Source organism: Pholis gunnellus, assembly GCF_910591455.1.
Source record: "Pholis gunnellus genome assembly, chromosome: 9".
Taxonomy (NCBI): domain Eukaryota; kingdom Metazoa; phylum Chordata; class Actinopteri; order Perciformes; family Pholidae; genus Pholis; species Pholis gunnellus.
Window position 1 is genome coordinate 25,126,869 of NC_136535.1, and position 17,512 is coordinate 25,144,380.

General features: G+C 43.4%; 1 protein-coding gene across 1 annotated transcript in view; it reads right to left on the reverse strand.

Annotated features, from left to right (window-relative positions):
- Window positions 1-17,512, reverse strand: part of LOC306700974 (large neutral amino acids transporter small subunit 4-like) — a 28,609-nt gene that overhangs the window by 7,903 nt on the left and 3,194 nt on the right. Inside the window, exons 3-8 of the mRNA XM_079166154.1 lie at window positions 10,922-11,138; window positions 10,769-10,824; window positions 10,600-10,676; window positions 2,214-2,306; window positions 1,974-2,107; window positions 939-1,147 (exon numbers count right to left, since the gene is read on the reverse strand). Coding sequence (XP_079022280.1) covers window positions 939-1,147; window positions 1,974-2,107; window positions 2,214-2,306; window positions 10,600-10,676; window positions 10,769-10,824; window positions 10,922-11,138 — 786 coding nt within the window. The remainder of the gene's footprint in view (window positions 1-938; window positions 1,148-1,973; window positions 2,108-2,213; window positions 2,307-10,599; window positions 10,677-10,768; window positions 10,825-10,921; window positions 11,139-17,512) is intronic.

The window sequence follows — 17,512 nt, forward strand, 5'->3', positions numbered from 1 at the left end:
TTCTTTAGGTGTGATTTTATGAACATAAATACAAATTATTATGTAAATTCCAGGAAAGTAGAGGCGAACAACTTCCATCTTTGACTACACGTAGGCGCGTCTTTTATTTCAGCGCAGCTAACACAAAAAAACAACCATTGCGATAAACAACACGGTAAAGGCACATAAATATCACTGCTTGTGTTGAAACCACAGATTATGGTGATCTACATCCTCAGGGTTTGCTGGGACGTGTATTTGTGTATTTGTGAAACTAAAAGTAAACGTTGCTGTCTCGTCACGAGTCGTTTGTGTGGTTAGGGAGAATCTGCTGCAATGTCAGAGAATATCCAATAATTTTTTTCTCGGAATATTACCCCCCCCCCCCATCCTCTGGCTTTATAATTCATTTTTTGTTTACCTAAAATTGCCCAAATCTGCCTTCGTAAATTAGAGAGGAATGAGAGGGGAACCAGGTTTGTGTGTGTAATAAGGGCCTCTTTAAAGCTCCTGACAGAAGGAACATGTCCAGCTGTTATGAAACCAACCATGTGCGTCCTGACTGCACACACACACACATATTTAAACCAGACGACACTTGACCTTACGAACCACAACAATGCTGCTCTGGGGCTCTCTGCCAGCGCGCCAAAACACCTGCTGAGCGACTTTTTCTAAGAACGGGGTCCGAACTAATCACACGGTCCATTTGCTACCAAAGAGGCCGAGAGGGGAGCGACCAGACCCCCCCACTGGGAGTCCCTGACCCCGGTGTCAAAGAGCGAGGAGGCCTGGAGGTGTCGGGGTAACAGAGGTTAATTTAGCGTGGATGTAGGGCGGAGGTAAAGGGGCATTTAAGGTACCATAGATTGGGTATATTTCACCATATGTTATCAGAAAATACCATTATTAATAACATTACTTGCACACAGAGAAGCTGTATTTGGTCTCAGACTTACTCTCCTCCTTGGCCTTGCACTTAACCTCCAGGTCCACGGTGGAGAGGCACAGCTTGTTGGCCTCCTGCGTTGCCAGGTCTGTGGCCGGCTGGTTCTGCTTCATGGAGTGACCCACGCTGAGGCGGCGCCCCACCGTGGTCACCTGTCGGTAGAACTGCTTCCCCGTGATCTTGTGGTCGAAGCCCAGCCAGCTGAACTTGACCTTCACCCTGAAGGAAACGGTAGAAGGAGAAGAGGAAGGAAGTGAAACAGGGCTCGACATTAAGGCTTCGGCGCTTGTCGGCAACACAAACGTTAAATGTACGTTAAGCTAACATTGAGCTAAAGCTAACACTAGCTTAACGTTAAACTAATGTTACAGCAGAACTGTGCTAACGTTAACGTACGTGAAGCTAACGTTGAGCTAAAGCTAATGTTACAGCGGAACTGTGCTAACGTGAACATAACGTTACGGTAAGCTAACGTTAACGTATATTTAAACACATCATGACAACATTGTCATAGTAAAAATACAATTATTTGTTTCCTTATCATCTGAATTGTGTGTTTTTTTAACAATAACCACTATAGATGACCATAACAAAGTAAAAGGAAAACTTTTAGTTTTTTAAAGTTGTTTTGTCCAATTGTCCTATTCGTTAATAGGCATACATTTTCCCTTCCGGACTAGGACGTTTGGCAAGTAAATCAAATGAAAGGAGGAGGGGAAAAAAAAAACACCAGCAGAGAAAAAGGGTAAAAAGACCAGGAGGAAACAAAGGATCCAGGTGATTGAGAGAAAAGCCAGCTGATCATCTGGGTTTAGAGTAAATTTCCTGCCTTTAGGGCTCACTCAAGCCTCTTACATGTCTATGCAATCTTGAGTATGTGTGCAATGCGGGGATCTCTGTGGAGAATGCAGGCTGTCTGGGCTCACAAAGAATCCCTCTACAGCAGGTTTAACCCGGGGTCAGCTACTAGCATTACAACGGCTGCTTTCTAGTGATAGCTGGAGGCTGCAGGAGGCTTCTGTGTGTGTGGGTGTGTCCGTCTTACGTGTAGTCCATGTCCTCTGGGCCGGGGAAGGGCTCCAGAGGCCAGTTGACGAAGCAGTTGAGGAAGACGAGGCAGGCGCAGGCGGCCCAAACCAGCAGGATGATGATGAAGGTGGCACCCAGATCGTAGATCACCTACCAAAAAAGAAACCCATCATACCGGAGAATCAATACCCCATTCTGTGTCATTGTTCGTGCTCTGATGAGGACAAAATGGATGAAAAATCGAATCAAATGTTACCTTGATGCCGGGGAAAGTGACAGCAGAGGAGGCGTAGGATCCGATCATCAGAGCGATGAAGGTTGACCTGAGGTCTCCGAACATGTTGGGGAGCTGTGGAGAAAATGCAGAGAGAGAGAGCAGATTATTAATTTAAGCAACTAACAATCCAGTCAATACACAGACGACAATCTCGTTATAACTGAATATTATCTACATCACTATTAGCTCTGCTTAAAGCAGGAAAATCAACTCGCTAACACAGCATGCAGAAGCACAGACTGGCCTGGTATTACTTTAGCTCTTTAGTGATGGAACTAGAAGGTTTTTTTGCCCTTAATTCCCAAACAGATAAGAGGCGTGAGTTAAAAAGTTAAATATATAAGCAATTAAATGCACCTTTGCTCGATTCGGTACACTCAAGAGTTTTGCTGGTACGACCTCACTTGGTCTGGTATGACCAGTTAGCTCGTAGCGGCTAACGTTAGCAAACTAGATGTACAGTCCTGTAACATATATTATGGAATCTGAGGCTTTGAAGCCTTGAGTTTGGCTGTTGCCATCTTGTTTTTTTGCAACCATTGAGCTGAAGTGACGTAGAGACGCCGTACATGTCTCTGGTCGAGACCTGTCACTCACAAGGTAGCCCATAAATGGACCATAATGTACTAAATGAACATCATGCTGTATAGAAGAAGACTTGAAACTAGAGATTGAGATCATAAACTAATGTTTACAATGTTTACTGAGGTAATAAATCAAGAGAGAAGTAGAGTCATTTTCTCATAGACTTCTATACAACCAGAGGAGTCGCCCCCTGGTGGACATTAGAGAGAATGCAGCTTTAAGACATGAAGCTTTGGCTTCACTTTTCACAACTACGTCTCCAAGATGTCTGCAACTGTTCGTATATATGTCCGTTTAAGAGTATAATAGAGGCTTCATACTGTCAGCTTGACAATAATCTTTGTAGAAATATAATATCTTTTCCTATAATCCACTAAAACCCACAAGATCACTCAACGTTAAAAGAAATTGTAGAGAATTGCACACATCCGGCAAATACTTGACCCCTCAGTGCTCTATATGTTGTTGACTTTTGTCTCGTCACCTCAAAGTACAGCCTGTACCGTCTGCGGCTCCATAACCCTCAAACTGTTTTTGAAGTGGAGCCAGAGACAGAAGAGTCTGAGAGTGTTGCGTAACGGCGCTCAACCTGACACCAGAGCACACGCTGTTCTGGACCGTTTCAAAGCATAAACAGCCCTCTTCAAGAAAAAGTAACAACAAAAAGAATGAGTAAGAGAGCAACATGTGGCTATAAGATGTTTATCGTCTCTATTAGTGTGATGTTTCTGGAGAACATGAAGCTTTTTAACATGCATTAAAGGAAATCAAACTCCAGGTCATCAGCAGGGATTGAAGTGGGTCACTGGGGAGCCAAATAAACGGAGCACGGAGCCAAATAAATCCCGGTGTGACGTTATCATGGGTCCTAAATAGCCTCGACGTCCCCTCCCCTCTACCATTGTCCTCGTCTGTCCGTCCACCCGTCCGTCTGGCCGCTGTGCTCACCACAGGGGGGGGCAGCTTGTTAGGCAGCTGACTGAACCCTCTCACCCCAACACGGACGTCACCTCCACGGATTAATTGGACCAAAGGTGGGCTCCAAAAAAAATGTGCTACGTCCCCGCCACGGCATCCGAAATAACGAGGGGCTCCACTCCGGCCGCTCAACTGGAAGAGTCCTGACTGACTGACTTCCTTCAGGGGTAAGATGGCTGACCTTTGGCCCAGTTGGGAGGAGAGGAGCTCAGCAGACCTGACGTGGTCACGACAGCATCGAGGCCTTTTGATACGCAGAGTCAACAGGTTCACTTCCTCATCCTCCAGACTTGCGACGATGGGTCACTTTTCAAGTCCGGTCTTTTGCAAGAGATGCTTTGATTTGGTGAGTTTAGGGTCGCCATCGTGAAGCCGGCGAGAACGCCAGAAAATGACGTAATCACGGCCTGCGCTTGGTTATGTAACTATGAATATTTCTAACTTGTTGTGCGCAATCTGTGACAAATAGTTCACTGATAAAAGCAGCATTAATATGTCTAGGGATTATACAAGGACAGGCTGTTTTTAAATGCTTTAATAACAGGAGGTCTTAAAAATCTATATTTGAGTAAATATTTTGCAGCCAAATCAAATTGTTTCCAGGACATTCCACCTTTGTTTCTATTAATGCATTTAACATGTGACTTCTTTCTTTCCTGTATAAAGGTAATAAAGTAGGCCATGAGTATGAGATATGAGAGTTTACAGATAATTACGTTTCCTCCTCGGCCTTGTGGCGGTTGGTTTATGGCGTTTTGCCGGGGACACTCTGATTGTTTCTTCACAGTTAATTTTGTTTAACGCCTGTTGGCGTTTTGGGGAATACTACATTGAAAAGCGTTAAATGCGTAATCGAGCCACGCGGGAGAACAAACAAAGCTTAAGGGACTATATGAAAATTATTCTTATCAGCCTTCCTTTGTAATGCACACGAGTTACATTAATGTTAACCTTTAACTGGTTATGAAACCAATTTTATACGGATATTTAACTTGGCCTCCAGGTTCAGCTCCACTCGCCGACCCAAAAATGTGCATACAGTCCCAAAGTCACGAGTTCAAATGATTTCCCATTTATATATTCAGTGCATGACGACATAGATTGTACGGTCCTTGGTATAAAAACAAATGGACATTCAGTGCAGAAACAAAGGAATGGTACTAATAAGATGAGTCCGTCCCTAACCTCCATTGTGTCTCTCCCACTAATACACCCGTGTTTGTTTTAATCACTCTGGGAACAGGTTCATTTGGAAACAGCACTGTTGCCACTGGCGATAATTTCTGCAAGCTCACAGTAAGAGAAACAATCACGTGAGCTGACTGAGCACTGCCAGACAACAAAAAACCTCAATCCATCCGTGTGTGTGCAACAGCATGGCCAAAACCAGTTTAAACAAAAGAAAAATGCTGAGCGTTGGTCCTGGTAGAGCGATTACGTCACGCCGGGAGTTTCTCTCGGTTTCTAGGTTCTGAGTCACAGTCAGCTGCAACCACCGCTTCCCAAAAAACATGGCGCAAACCGGTTTGTTCCAAGAATCACTAAAAAGAAGAAGTGGATTAATGGTTTCGTGTGTCGATGGGGAGGAGCAGCCGTCAGGGAGCAGATTACGGTGCTTTTTGTATCTAGAGTCAATGACACATCAGTCAAGCAGACGAGTCCGTGACCGTTAAACCCCCGGAGGAGGACAAAGAATCCGCTGTGGCTTCAGGCGTTTAACAGACACACAACAAGCAACTGACTGCACAGGAACTGTACACAGTGGAAAGATAACAGACGTGACGTTACTGCTATGAACACATTTGACCCTGTAGATGATCCTTTGGTCTTCTGAAAACCTGCCAGCTTTCTCTCTGGTGCCCATGAATCCCATTCAAAACTAGCTGAATTCTACAAATGCATTGCTTAAACAAGACTAACAAAACACGAGACCAAAGACAATATTAAGTCCAACAAGGCGCGAGACCAAGACAATTTAAAATCCAAGAAAGCACGAGACCAAGACAATATTAAGTCTAATCAGAGTTCATCCGACGATGATGCTAACCATTTTAGCCTGTTAGCATGCTACTATTTGCTAATTAGCACTAACACAAAGTACAGACAACAGAGCCAACTAGCGTTTTTTTTAATCATCAAGGGAATGTATCGCGCGTGCTTCTCAGCCGTAGAGGTTACGGTATGTGACCATGTAGTAATCAGAGGCATCAGTGTTTGTTTAGGAAATACCTTCCCTTTCTCTACCTCATCAGGCTTTACTGATCTCTTAAATACTTCTACTACCCTACTAATCTCAGCGACATTATAAACATTAAGAGTCCGTACGTTTGTCTCCAGGGGAGCGACTGAGAGCAGACCTGTCTTTAAAACAGTAACACCCACCATATGCTTTGTTATTACCTCTTCCCTGAATAGCTCTTTTGTTGGCTCTAGTCTCAGTGTATCCATGCAGAGAGAGGTAGTGCACACACACACACACACACACACACACAGATGGGCTCAGTGTTTGGACAGCCACTAAAGGTCTGTTGTAGCTTCAGAGCAGTCACCTGGAGGAAAGAGACGGTTGGAGGCAGGTACAGGTGGACGTGCATGGATCCAATAAGTGGATCCATGCATGTCATGTTTGAACAGTATCCAGGTAACTCAGTATTTAATACAAGCAACCGCTGTTTGTCACGACTCAGCATGACATTTTGTTTGGGATAATGGCTTTAACTTGCAGGCAAAACTTAAAACGGAACAAAACAGGAAAAATGTAGATGTATTAAACAAGTCTTTCCTTTTTTTGGCTAATCTTGAGACATTTACACCCAAACAGCTCTTGAGCAACTGCCAGAAATGTCCTGCAGCAGTGTGAGTGCTTTTAAATGTCCGTGGCTTTGCCAATGCATACACCACTGAACTCAAGCAGCTAATTGTGAGCATTTTAGCATTTAACACAACCTCAAACCTGTCGACACCCGTTAATGCTGTAAAACGTGTTTTTAGCTCAGTTCACCTGGAGGGGTCGCTTGTGTGAGAGTGATGAATGTTATCAGTGCAAGCAAAGGAGACGACTGCTGAGTACGCTGTCCACCATGTGACCCACTTATATATATCAGCAGCGCTTCAGGCAACACTGATATCTTGAATATAATCTGTGTGTCTTGTTTTGTAAACATGTATCCCTTAACTGGGCACATGTTTTGAATGTAATAATGTGTAAATATAATATGAAAATGTATCTGAGTTCATTTAAGAACCCTAAACATCTCCTGTTGAATCTAACTTCAGTCAAAGTTTCCCCTGAGACTGCAAACTTTCTGGCCATCCTGCACTTGTGCTCATATTGTGTAAGTCAGTCTGTGCTGAGTGTTGAAAATGGAAATGGAAAAGGCAGAGTGTGAGGTGACAAAGAGGTCTCCGGAGTGAGAAAACATGCTGAGCCCAAAAGGCAGACGAGGGCTATCGGGGAGAAAGAGGAAACTGGACGAAGGCCTTTTGAGAGGAAAGAACAGAGAAATGAAAGAAGGAAGAGAGGAGGTTGGGTTTTTTTCTCTCGCTGCAGCAAGTGGAAACTCTAGCCGCCCTGCTGCCCGGACCATTGAGAACCAGCTCAGACCGGTCCTGTCCTGGATAGGACTCCTTTCCATCATAAAGAGCTGCCAAGTGGGCCGTAAGATTAGCAAACACCAGCTGACGCGCACCAGGCTGCATACCGCCATCGGCCTGACGTCTTCTTCTGCCTCCCTCCTTTTTTTAAGGATGATTTATTTAGGACCCCTCAGTGTCTGGAGGGGGGGGGGGGGGTTACAGTCGTTCTAAAAAACCTCGATCCAGACTCCACATGGAACAGATATTCAGACCGCTGCACAAAGCCACATTCATATGGGCCAATATATCAGCCACAGCTGCACCGTCTATCGCTCGGATCTTGAATTTCTTGACCTTTGGCATTCTTCCCCCCCCCCCCCTCCCACATCTCCCTTTCAGAAAACATACTGTACTTCCTCCATCAAACCATGCAATCTGATCTCACTGCCGTTTTTGCTCTCATCCCGTCACCGAGCAGAATGAAATGCATAAATGAAATGCCTACATTTCCCCTCCTAACAAACAGACCGCTCAGTCATTAGGGGGGAAATGTGCAGGACGTTTAGATTTTCTCGACGGGATGGGGAGGAGAGGAAACACACATCGCAGATATATGAATTAGATTGTAGTCGAGCTTCAGACCGGGAGACCAAACCCAGGAAGCAGGAGGAGGGTCCGACATGTGCCTCGGCCGAGACGAAGAACAAGAGGAGGGGCTTCCTGTCGGCCTATGGGTGTGTTTGCATATATATATATATATATATACATACGTATGTATGTGTGCAGAGGCGGTCTGTTCCGGACCGTTTAGTAGGAAAGTAACATGAAGCTGTTTACAGCCACAGAACGGGAGGAATGAAGAGCAGAGGAGGGAATCAAACACCTCCTCCTCTTCCTCTTCCTCTCCTCCTCATCTTCACTCCCTGTTTTTTCCGTGCTGAGTGTGCATCCACAGGAGGAAGTGTGGCAAACATAGATAAAGGAGGAGAGATAAGAGAGAAGGTGGAGGAAGAGGAGGATGAAAGAAATCCTGGATGGGTCACCCTGACTCCAGGAGTTTTTTTTTTAAACGACCCCCCGGAGAAATAAAAGTTTACTGGTTTTCTTAAAATAGCTGCTTTACTCGGAAACAACCCCTGACCCAGAGATTCAGGAAAAGGCCGGGAGAGGAAGAGCACAGAGCACTGATCTCTGTTTCTCTCACACGAACACACACAGAGAGCCAGCTGTTCTCACGCTGTAAAAACAAGAAAGCACCGTAACGTTGATGAATCTCACGAAAGCTAATTTTATGTAATTCATGTGATGAAGAACAAGGAAGTATAGAGACAGCGGGTCAAACTAAAATGTGTCTTTTTCTAACCCTAACTAAGTACTTTTGTTGCTCAAACTAAACTAAGTTGTTTCCTGTGAAGACAGAAGTTTATTTTGTATTTATTTTCCAATAAGCTCTGGTGCTATTATCACTTCTTATACACTTTGTATTTATACTTTGTTGTTTTACTTTTTTCTATTTTACTTGAGTTCTTTTAACTTTATTTATTTACGTCACTCGTATTTGTTCTTGTGTTCTACTTTTTAATGACGTCCGTATTTTTTATTTTACACTTAATAATTGTTATTCTATTGTTCATGTATGTTTGTATTTGTATTCTATTGTTTTGTTGTATTCTTCTGTTATAATCTTTAATGAAACTCTGGATCAAGAATGTCCTTCGGGGTTAATAAAGTTTTATCTAACAAGCTGAAATTTGTTGCTGGCTCGAGTTTTCATGATTTTTGGGGAGATCACATTCACTAACCTTTAACCTAACCTTACACTTGTCCCCACACACACACACACACACACACACACACACACACACACACACACACTCACACACATGCCGAGTCAGCGGTGTAAACTAAACATTAGCTGAGGCCTGCATGGAGCTGTGACTCAGCCTACTGTATGTTGAAAGCTCTCCACAGCTAAAACAACACACACACACACATAGTGCTGAGCTCACACACACAGTCACATACAGGACGCCTGCATGCACACCAGACAGTTTTGACATATGAGTGTGCAAGTCCAGCCTTGCAGAGCGGGAGAGCAGCTGAAACTGGAGAAGACAAAAAAAAAAAGACTCCAGAGGTTGGGTGGAGGGACGGGACGCAACTTCTGTGTGTGTGTGTGTGTGTGTGTGTGTGTGTGTGTGTGTGTGTGTGTGTGTGTGTGTCAGTCAGGGTCTCAGTGGGCCGCCTGAAGAGGAAACAGCGCATTACGTGTGGAGAGACACACACGCAAACACACACTTCCTGTTTGTGTCCTCTGTGACAGCCTCTGCTCTCGGTGTGTTTCGTAATAAAGATATAAACACGTATATTCAACAATCCACCCCCTGATGTTTACGATACGATTTGATGACATCACATCGTAGATTATTGACACCTCTATTATTGTGCTGTTGGGACAAACTGGACACAACACACACACTATAGCTCCATGTGTCAGTGTGGATGAAATAGTAATGAGGAGAGGTCTTTTTTTGGCTCGCAGCCACAGCAGCAGAGAATAATAAATTACTAATGCAGTCTCTCTCTCTCTCTCTCTCTCTCTCTCTCTCTCTCTCTCTCTCTCTCTCTCTCTCTCTCTCACGTGGCCTCTCCTGTACGTGATGCAGCACTTTCTCTGACTGATCATCCCGACCGCCGGCGTTTCTTATCCTTCCCTCCCTCATCTCCCCGTCTGCACATCCCCTTCATCCCTTCATCCCAGGAGTCGTCTGCTCAGCCATCCGTCTCCTCCTTACGTCCATCTTTTCTAAATGTCTCCTCTCCATCTTTCCACCGACCTTCTCTTGTCCTCTCTTTCATCAGACGTCCGACGCCGTCGCTCCACAGCGCTCTAATCCGCTCTTCATCATTTCATTTCCCCTTCGGTATCACGCTCTTCTTGTTCGCTGACATTTTATCAGAAACTGGCCTTCTGTTATTTAGTCTTATTTCTTTTGACTCGTCTGAATAAACCAACAGAGAACCTCATTGAAGAGTTTTAGTGTCGAGTCATTAAAGAAAGCGGCACAAAGAAACGCATCCTTGCAAAATAAATGTATTAAAAAAAGCTCGGCGACTGACACTAACTAGTTGCAGGACTTGTTAAGAGAGCTACTGTGGCCGTCCAGCCAGCTGTAACATGAAAAAAATACAAGTCTTGTAATCTTTGTGAAGCTTTAATACTCACTGTGAGAGAAGTGAAGGTCATGCACATGCCTCCGAACCCGTTCATCGCCAAAGCAAAGAAGATGAGGATGGACAGATCTGCGGGAGAAAGAGCAGATTAGAGACAAGGTTACACTGCTGACACCAAGTGTGATTGATTAAAGTGTGAGGCATGATGACATGATACGTACTGTTGGGATCATTGGCACCGTAGGCGATGAGGAGGCAGGAGAAGGCGAAGCAGGCACTGGGAAAACACAAAGCAAGGGCAATAAATATAACCAAACAGACAATAAATCGTCCAATTGTATATCATCTTAAAGTGGAAAAACAGATTTTCTCACCTGCCCAGAAGTCGTAGCTTCCGTGGTCCGTATTTGTCCATGACGATGCCCATTGGCAGGGTGATGGCAGACAGCAGGAAGGAGCCCACGGTGAAGGCCAGGTTCAGCATCTCGTCCTGGTCCTGGCAGATGGGCCACCCGTTCATGTCCAGGTACTCCTCAGAATCGGGCGGCGCGGAGGTGGACGTGTTGGAGAGGCTGAGGCTGGAGCTGTTTTCTGGACGCCGAAGAAAAATGAGAGAGTGGAGAGGAAAAATACTTTATTATCTTACAGCTGCGGCAATTATCCAAATGACAATGAACCATGATTTATGCTATTATTTGCATACAACCTGTCCAGTCTGTGACATGTTGTATTCAGTGGTGGAAAGTATTTACATACAGTACAATGGTGCGATTCTGCACTTTACTGCAGAGGTTCCATTTCATGTAACCTAATACTTCTTTTGTTTTACTACTATTTATTAGGCAGTTATAGTTTATTTGTCTTTCCGGAATCCGACCAACTTTGATGATCCTGTGACCTTTCGTGACATTTCGGGGTTGGATTGCCGCGATACTTCGTACAAACATTCATGTTCCACAGAGGATACATCCTCATAACTTTGGTGATCCCTCAACTTTCCATATAGCACCGGGTCAACACTGAAATGTGTCAAATACTTTGGTCTAATTCTGAAAGTGGAAACGGAATTTCTGACTCAGAAAGTCTCCACCAACCCCTGCCTCAAAATCCAAGATGGCTGCCCAGTGACTCAACAGTTAATAAGATGTAGTAATATGCTGTTTATTAGCACTACTGTCTTACTTGTGTCTCATTAAATTAGTCATACACACAGTAACGGTTCACTTCCTCTCTGTGAACAGGTTGCTATGGAGTTTGTATATTATATACCGCCGTCAGGTGTTGTTATCAACTGGTATTGCTAATATTAGCTAACCTGGCTGGAGCAAACCCCATTAAGTTGAGCGACTTGTTGGATAAAAGTTGAACGCAGTCATTCCCCGCTGCTAATTACGATTTCCGAGGTAAATGAAATGCAGCATATGACCACAAACATTTTAAACTAATGACATGCCAAATGACTTTGTGTTTAGTGCTAATTAGCAACTGTTAGCATGCTAACACACAACACTAAGATGCTAAACATGGTAAACATTAGCATGTTGTCATTGTGAGCATGTTAGCAAGCTGACGTTAGAAGCTAGCATGGCTGTAGCCTCTTATTGTTGTTTACATCAGAATATACAACCTTTATATACAATATGAAGCATTGTTAGAGATTAAAAGCACAAACATTGACTCCACTTCAGACTGCCACATCAGAATGCTGCTCATACATTCATGCATCATTAATAATAATCCAATAATATGATATAATCAATAAGAGAACATTCTGTAAATATACTAGTATACTTTTACTTTGGACTTTTGCATGTAATGAAGTGCTTTTAAGTTGTTATATTGTCCTTCTAGAGGTTTCCCATGTGATCTAAATTAAATGCCTTGTTTGCACTTAAAGCGAGGTCATTTTTTATTGTGGCTCTCTGAGGCCTAAGCTGAACTATATCCCCCCCCACCCTCACACTCCCTCCCTCTTTCTGAGAGCTGAGCTGCTGATCCAGAAAACGAGGAGACTCATTAAAGGTCAAGTAAACCAACCGGAGGGAAAACAACCACAATGCCGGGTAAACAGGCGCCCAGATATAGTCACAACTGAACCCTTGCAAGGCGGAGGGGAACTCTCTGTAACAGCTTCACACAGACAGACAGACACTCGGCCGGCCTCCCTGCTGAATCCCTGGTAAACACAAGCCACTGAGTTCATGCAGAGTCTATTTCCGTCTGTTTTCGTCTATCTGCTCTATTAGACTGTTGCCTACGGTGAAACTCCGCTGGTATCAACAGACAGAGAGGAGTCCTCCCTCACCTTAACTTGTTTTTGGTCAAAGCGCCGGGAGAACAATAGACTCAGCAGATACAACATGTTTGATATCAGGAGGAGGGAGGGAGGCGGAAAACACTCCCTCATCATTTCAGAACTTCGGTTGTCACACAACAGCTAATCTCTGCTGCGTCTAATAAACAGCAGAGCTGAGGATCTGATCCCCTGTGAAATGTTGACTAGTGCCGCTGTTGGGCCAGCTTAAGTTAAAGCAAGATAGAGGAGGTGTTGATGCAGGTCTCTGGGCTGAGGGCAGAATTTAGGAAGTTATTAAATCATGTTCAGTGCATCCTGGTGCAGAGAATTGGCCGCCCGAGCCCTGTGAGGATGTAAGTAGGTGAAAGGTAAAGTGGCTTAATGACCTTCTGATGTAAGTGGGTTTTTTTAATGTTTCAAAACAAGCAGCTGCAGAAAAGACTGGTTCGATTTAAACGTGAGGATGCAGAGCTATGATGATCTGTGGGCTTTTATTAAAGGTCATTCAGCTCCACTGTGATGCGTTGTGTTCAAGTACACAAAGCGGTCAATCAGAAAACAACGGGATTGATTTTCATGCAACAAGTTAAAGGGGCTACATTTTAAATTTAGAGCATAAATAAAGCAGCAAACAACTATTATGTAAAGATATAGTGGAGTAACACTGTTAGCTCTGCCAGCACTGTTGCAGTTGTTTGCGCTGTTAGCTGCCGGCTCAGCCGACGCCATGTTGAGAGCCATGTGGAGGCAACAGTTATGCTCTGAATCCTTTAACTTTTACATTTTATTTACTATGATCAGTAGGATTAGTAGTTGGACTAGTAGTTGTGGGATGATAACTATCTGGGTTTTCAGTCGAGAGTTTTAGTGACCTGTAAAAGTTTAGATTTTTCTGTCCAACCTAATGGGACATTTTTCCACAAAAATGATCAAATGCAAAGTCAAACACAATACTCATGCTAGCTGCTCTCTGAAGGTATACTTTGGTATCTGCAACATGCTGATGTTCAGCAGGTATCATGTTTACCACGCACATCATCTTGGTTTTGCGTGTTAGCATGCTAACATTTGCTAATTAGCGCTAAATTTAAAGTTCAGCTGAGGCTGATGGGACTTTAGTTTCACAGGAACGCCCGATGGTGACGCTCGATGAAAAGATAACGGAAAGTCAACAAACGTTACTACACTTTATCTCATCAATCCAGCCAATAGTTGTGGAGATATTTGATGAATGTCAATCTCATGGTGGCACTGAAGGAATAGTCCCGTGATAAACATCTGTACAAAAAGTCATGCCAATCCATTAAGCGGCGTTGCTAACAACAATGCTAACGACGATCTAGCCCGACTAGCTTTGTGACCAAACATCTCCATTAGTATGGAGATTATTTGCTCTTGAGGAGTACTGGAGCATTAAGTGCTGACTGTTGGACTATAAGAAGAAAGCAGCAGCATCTGTCCCCGGGCTACTCGGCTGCTGACTAATCAAACAGCTGCAGCGAACCCAAATCAATAAGGGAAGAGCCCCGACCACACACACACACACACACACACACACACTATTGTTCTGAAGTCTTGCAAAGTTCCTCCTGAAGAGTCACACCATGTGTTCACCTGTTATCCATCACAGGGCGTTTCTCATTCATGTCAATGTAAAATATTTATTTCTTTTGTGTGTATGTTTCTGAAAATTCCTTTTTCTCTGCCGTGCCCTTCTCTCTATGAGCTTCCTCTTATACTGAACATACAACTGACGTCAAACACACTCGCCCCCTACAGTGTCAGTTAGTTTAATGATTACCACGATGCACCAACGGCTACAAAGTCGTGCCTTTATTCACCTGCAGATGCACAACTCAACCTGACGGTCATCATCAGTCGTTATTGTGTAAAGGTGAAGGGGTCGAGTGATGGTTACAAGGTAACAGCAATACGAAACACCCCAGTGAATCCACACAGAGTATTCAAGAAGATTAGGACATTCTGTTCACAAGAACAAAAACAAGTTTTTTTAATGTTATCTCGTGGAAAACAACCGAGAATCTCAGTGAAAGAACGGCGCTGACAGACGCAGTCATGACATGTGAAGTGATGCTAGAAGGAGGCTAGAGATGAGGGTCGATGACGTAGGAATGTACACCTTTCTCTTTTCCGCTGTGTGACAAACACACACACACACACACACACACACACACACACACACACACACAACCAACCGTGGGAGAGCACTAGTTTCACTAACACATCATGTTCTTCAAAACCAAAAGCCACAGCGGGGGAACAGAAACTCTTAGTACATGCAAAAAAACAAGCTTACTTAAACCACCAATTTTACATATCAAAGTCGACTTTTAAGGAGCACTACTGATGTGGGACAAATAGAAGTTGTATAAACCTTTTGTGGCTCAAAAGAGAGCCGTGTGAACATCACGGCTCGCGGTGGTGGAACAGCAGCTTTTTAAGAGACTTTATGTTGCTTTTTCATTTGTCAACAATCTGTATATTCTTGCTTTATTCTTATTTACTGTCATGCAGAATTTTAGCCAACAGATTAATCATGAAATTAGTTTAGTTTATTTATTTTGCACAATTTAAACAATTAAAAATAAACAAACATAACAGAGATACATAATATCACAGTGCAGGATGAGGCAAAAAGCTAACTGGGCTTATTTGAAGCCTCCACCTATAAAATATTAACATTTCACAATATCACAGAGAACATGAAATGAATATGCATAAGATATGACGATGCAAATCGAATGATCTTCCCTTTTGTGGTTCTGTAAGACCCCGTTTAGAGGACCAGTAGGGAACAACTGATGCTCACTAACCTTCACAAAATACCAGCATGCATTGCGTCTGACCTGCATCATGTCCCAAATTTTGTTTTTTCTTCCTCAGTGAATTCCAGCTGACAAAACCGTGGAAAAAGAGATGTCAGCACTGAAACAGCTGCTGCATTTGTTCCTCTTTGTCAGTCCTGGCTGAGATCTCTTCCTCATGCAATTCAAATGTGAGACAATGAAATCTACAGGCCTCGTTTTCTGCAGAAATACATTTCAGTTCAGCCGAAGACAAAAGTGAGGCCTCAGCAGTCGAGGTTACAAATCAAGTGGAAATCATTGAAAATGATATTTCCCTCTTTGTGTTAATGTCCCTCCACCACAGAACAGCACAACAAGAACTGAACAAAAAGACTGTAATTCACTTTGAAACTATGCAGCCCTGTTTCCTAAAACAATCATTTAATAAAATCTGTATTTTCTCCTGGATTACGTTTGTCCAACGCAAGACTTTTGTCCCGTGTGAAACCAAAACTTATGTTACCTACATACTTCTGGTGACTGGGTTGGAGCCTCAAAAGAGCTTCAGATTAACTTTAGAACGCATTTTTGCACCGAACAAATCTGTGGCTATTGTCCCACCGTCACTTAAAGTTAAATCACTTTAGATTTGGCCCATTCACCCTGTCTCTACTTTCAAGATGCAATGTTAAAAATAGGATCTTTTCATGAGTTCATGCAGGAAAAAGGCTCCACAACAATAGCAGCGCGGTAGGGCTCAAACTTTTTGCAAAGTTCTCCGCAGTGTCAAAAATGTCACAACATTACTTCAACCTCATAATGACATGATGTCAAGTAAACACACACACAAAAACACCTTCTTGACCTGATTCCAGACACACACAAAAAACGCTGATTCAGCACCACTTAGCAGGTCAGCATGGAAAGAGATGAGTCACCGGCAAGAGACACCTGAACCCTAATCCAATCAGATAAACAGGCTATAATAAAACATAGATGGATTATCAGCTTCCATTCGCGGTGGATTAAACAACGCTGCATCCGCTGATGGACGTAGAAATGAGAGTTCATGTTTTTTTACCCGCAGTGACAACGATAGCGCTCTCAGGTGAACGGGTGAATGTGCGATAATATCGCCGAAAGGCTTTCGTCGCTGCTCTCTTTGTTGAAAACAGAGAGACACAATGACGTGATCAGAGAGACTAAAAAACAGGAGAATAAAGGCATGAAAGGTCTCATTCACACATGGATTCTGAGCATCTTGTTGTTGCGTTAAAATCTGACCCACGTTGCCTTTATATGAAAATGAGTGGTTACCAAAAAATCCTGGCTATAGTCCTCAACCCGGTTTGATCTTCAGAGCGGAAGCAATTTTGTGTCATAAAGACGGTAACTAATGATGGCTGGCTGAGTGCAGCAGCTCGCTGCACCACCTTTGATCAAGGAGAGTAAAATAATAATGAAATACGGGATCACCGGCTGCTTTTGAAGCTTGTTCGGAGCCTTTTCTTTCCTGCTGGCATATTGACTTTTTGACTCCCATCTGTTGGATCAATAACAATCTTTTTGTGTTGTTTTTAAGGTGAACCCGGAGCAAAAAAAAGGGCCTTTTGATTGTTTGTGTGTCCATAAATCTACATAATTCCAACATACCCACTCACAGAGTGTCACAATCAGCCTGTTGAAAGCTTTTGAATACTCGTCTCATTAACATCGCAATTCATTCAGCAAGTGACGAATAAGATTGACTATTGTTATTATGTACAATAAGTTCCTCTAAGTGATACCATAGAAAGACAGATATCTTAGCACTGTTGTTATTGTTTGCGCTGTTAGCTTCTAGCCGCCGGCTCAGTAGTTAT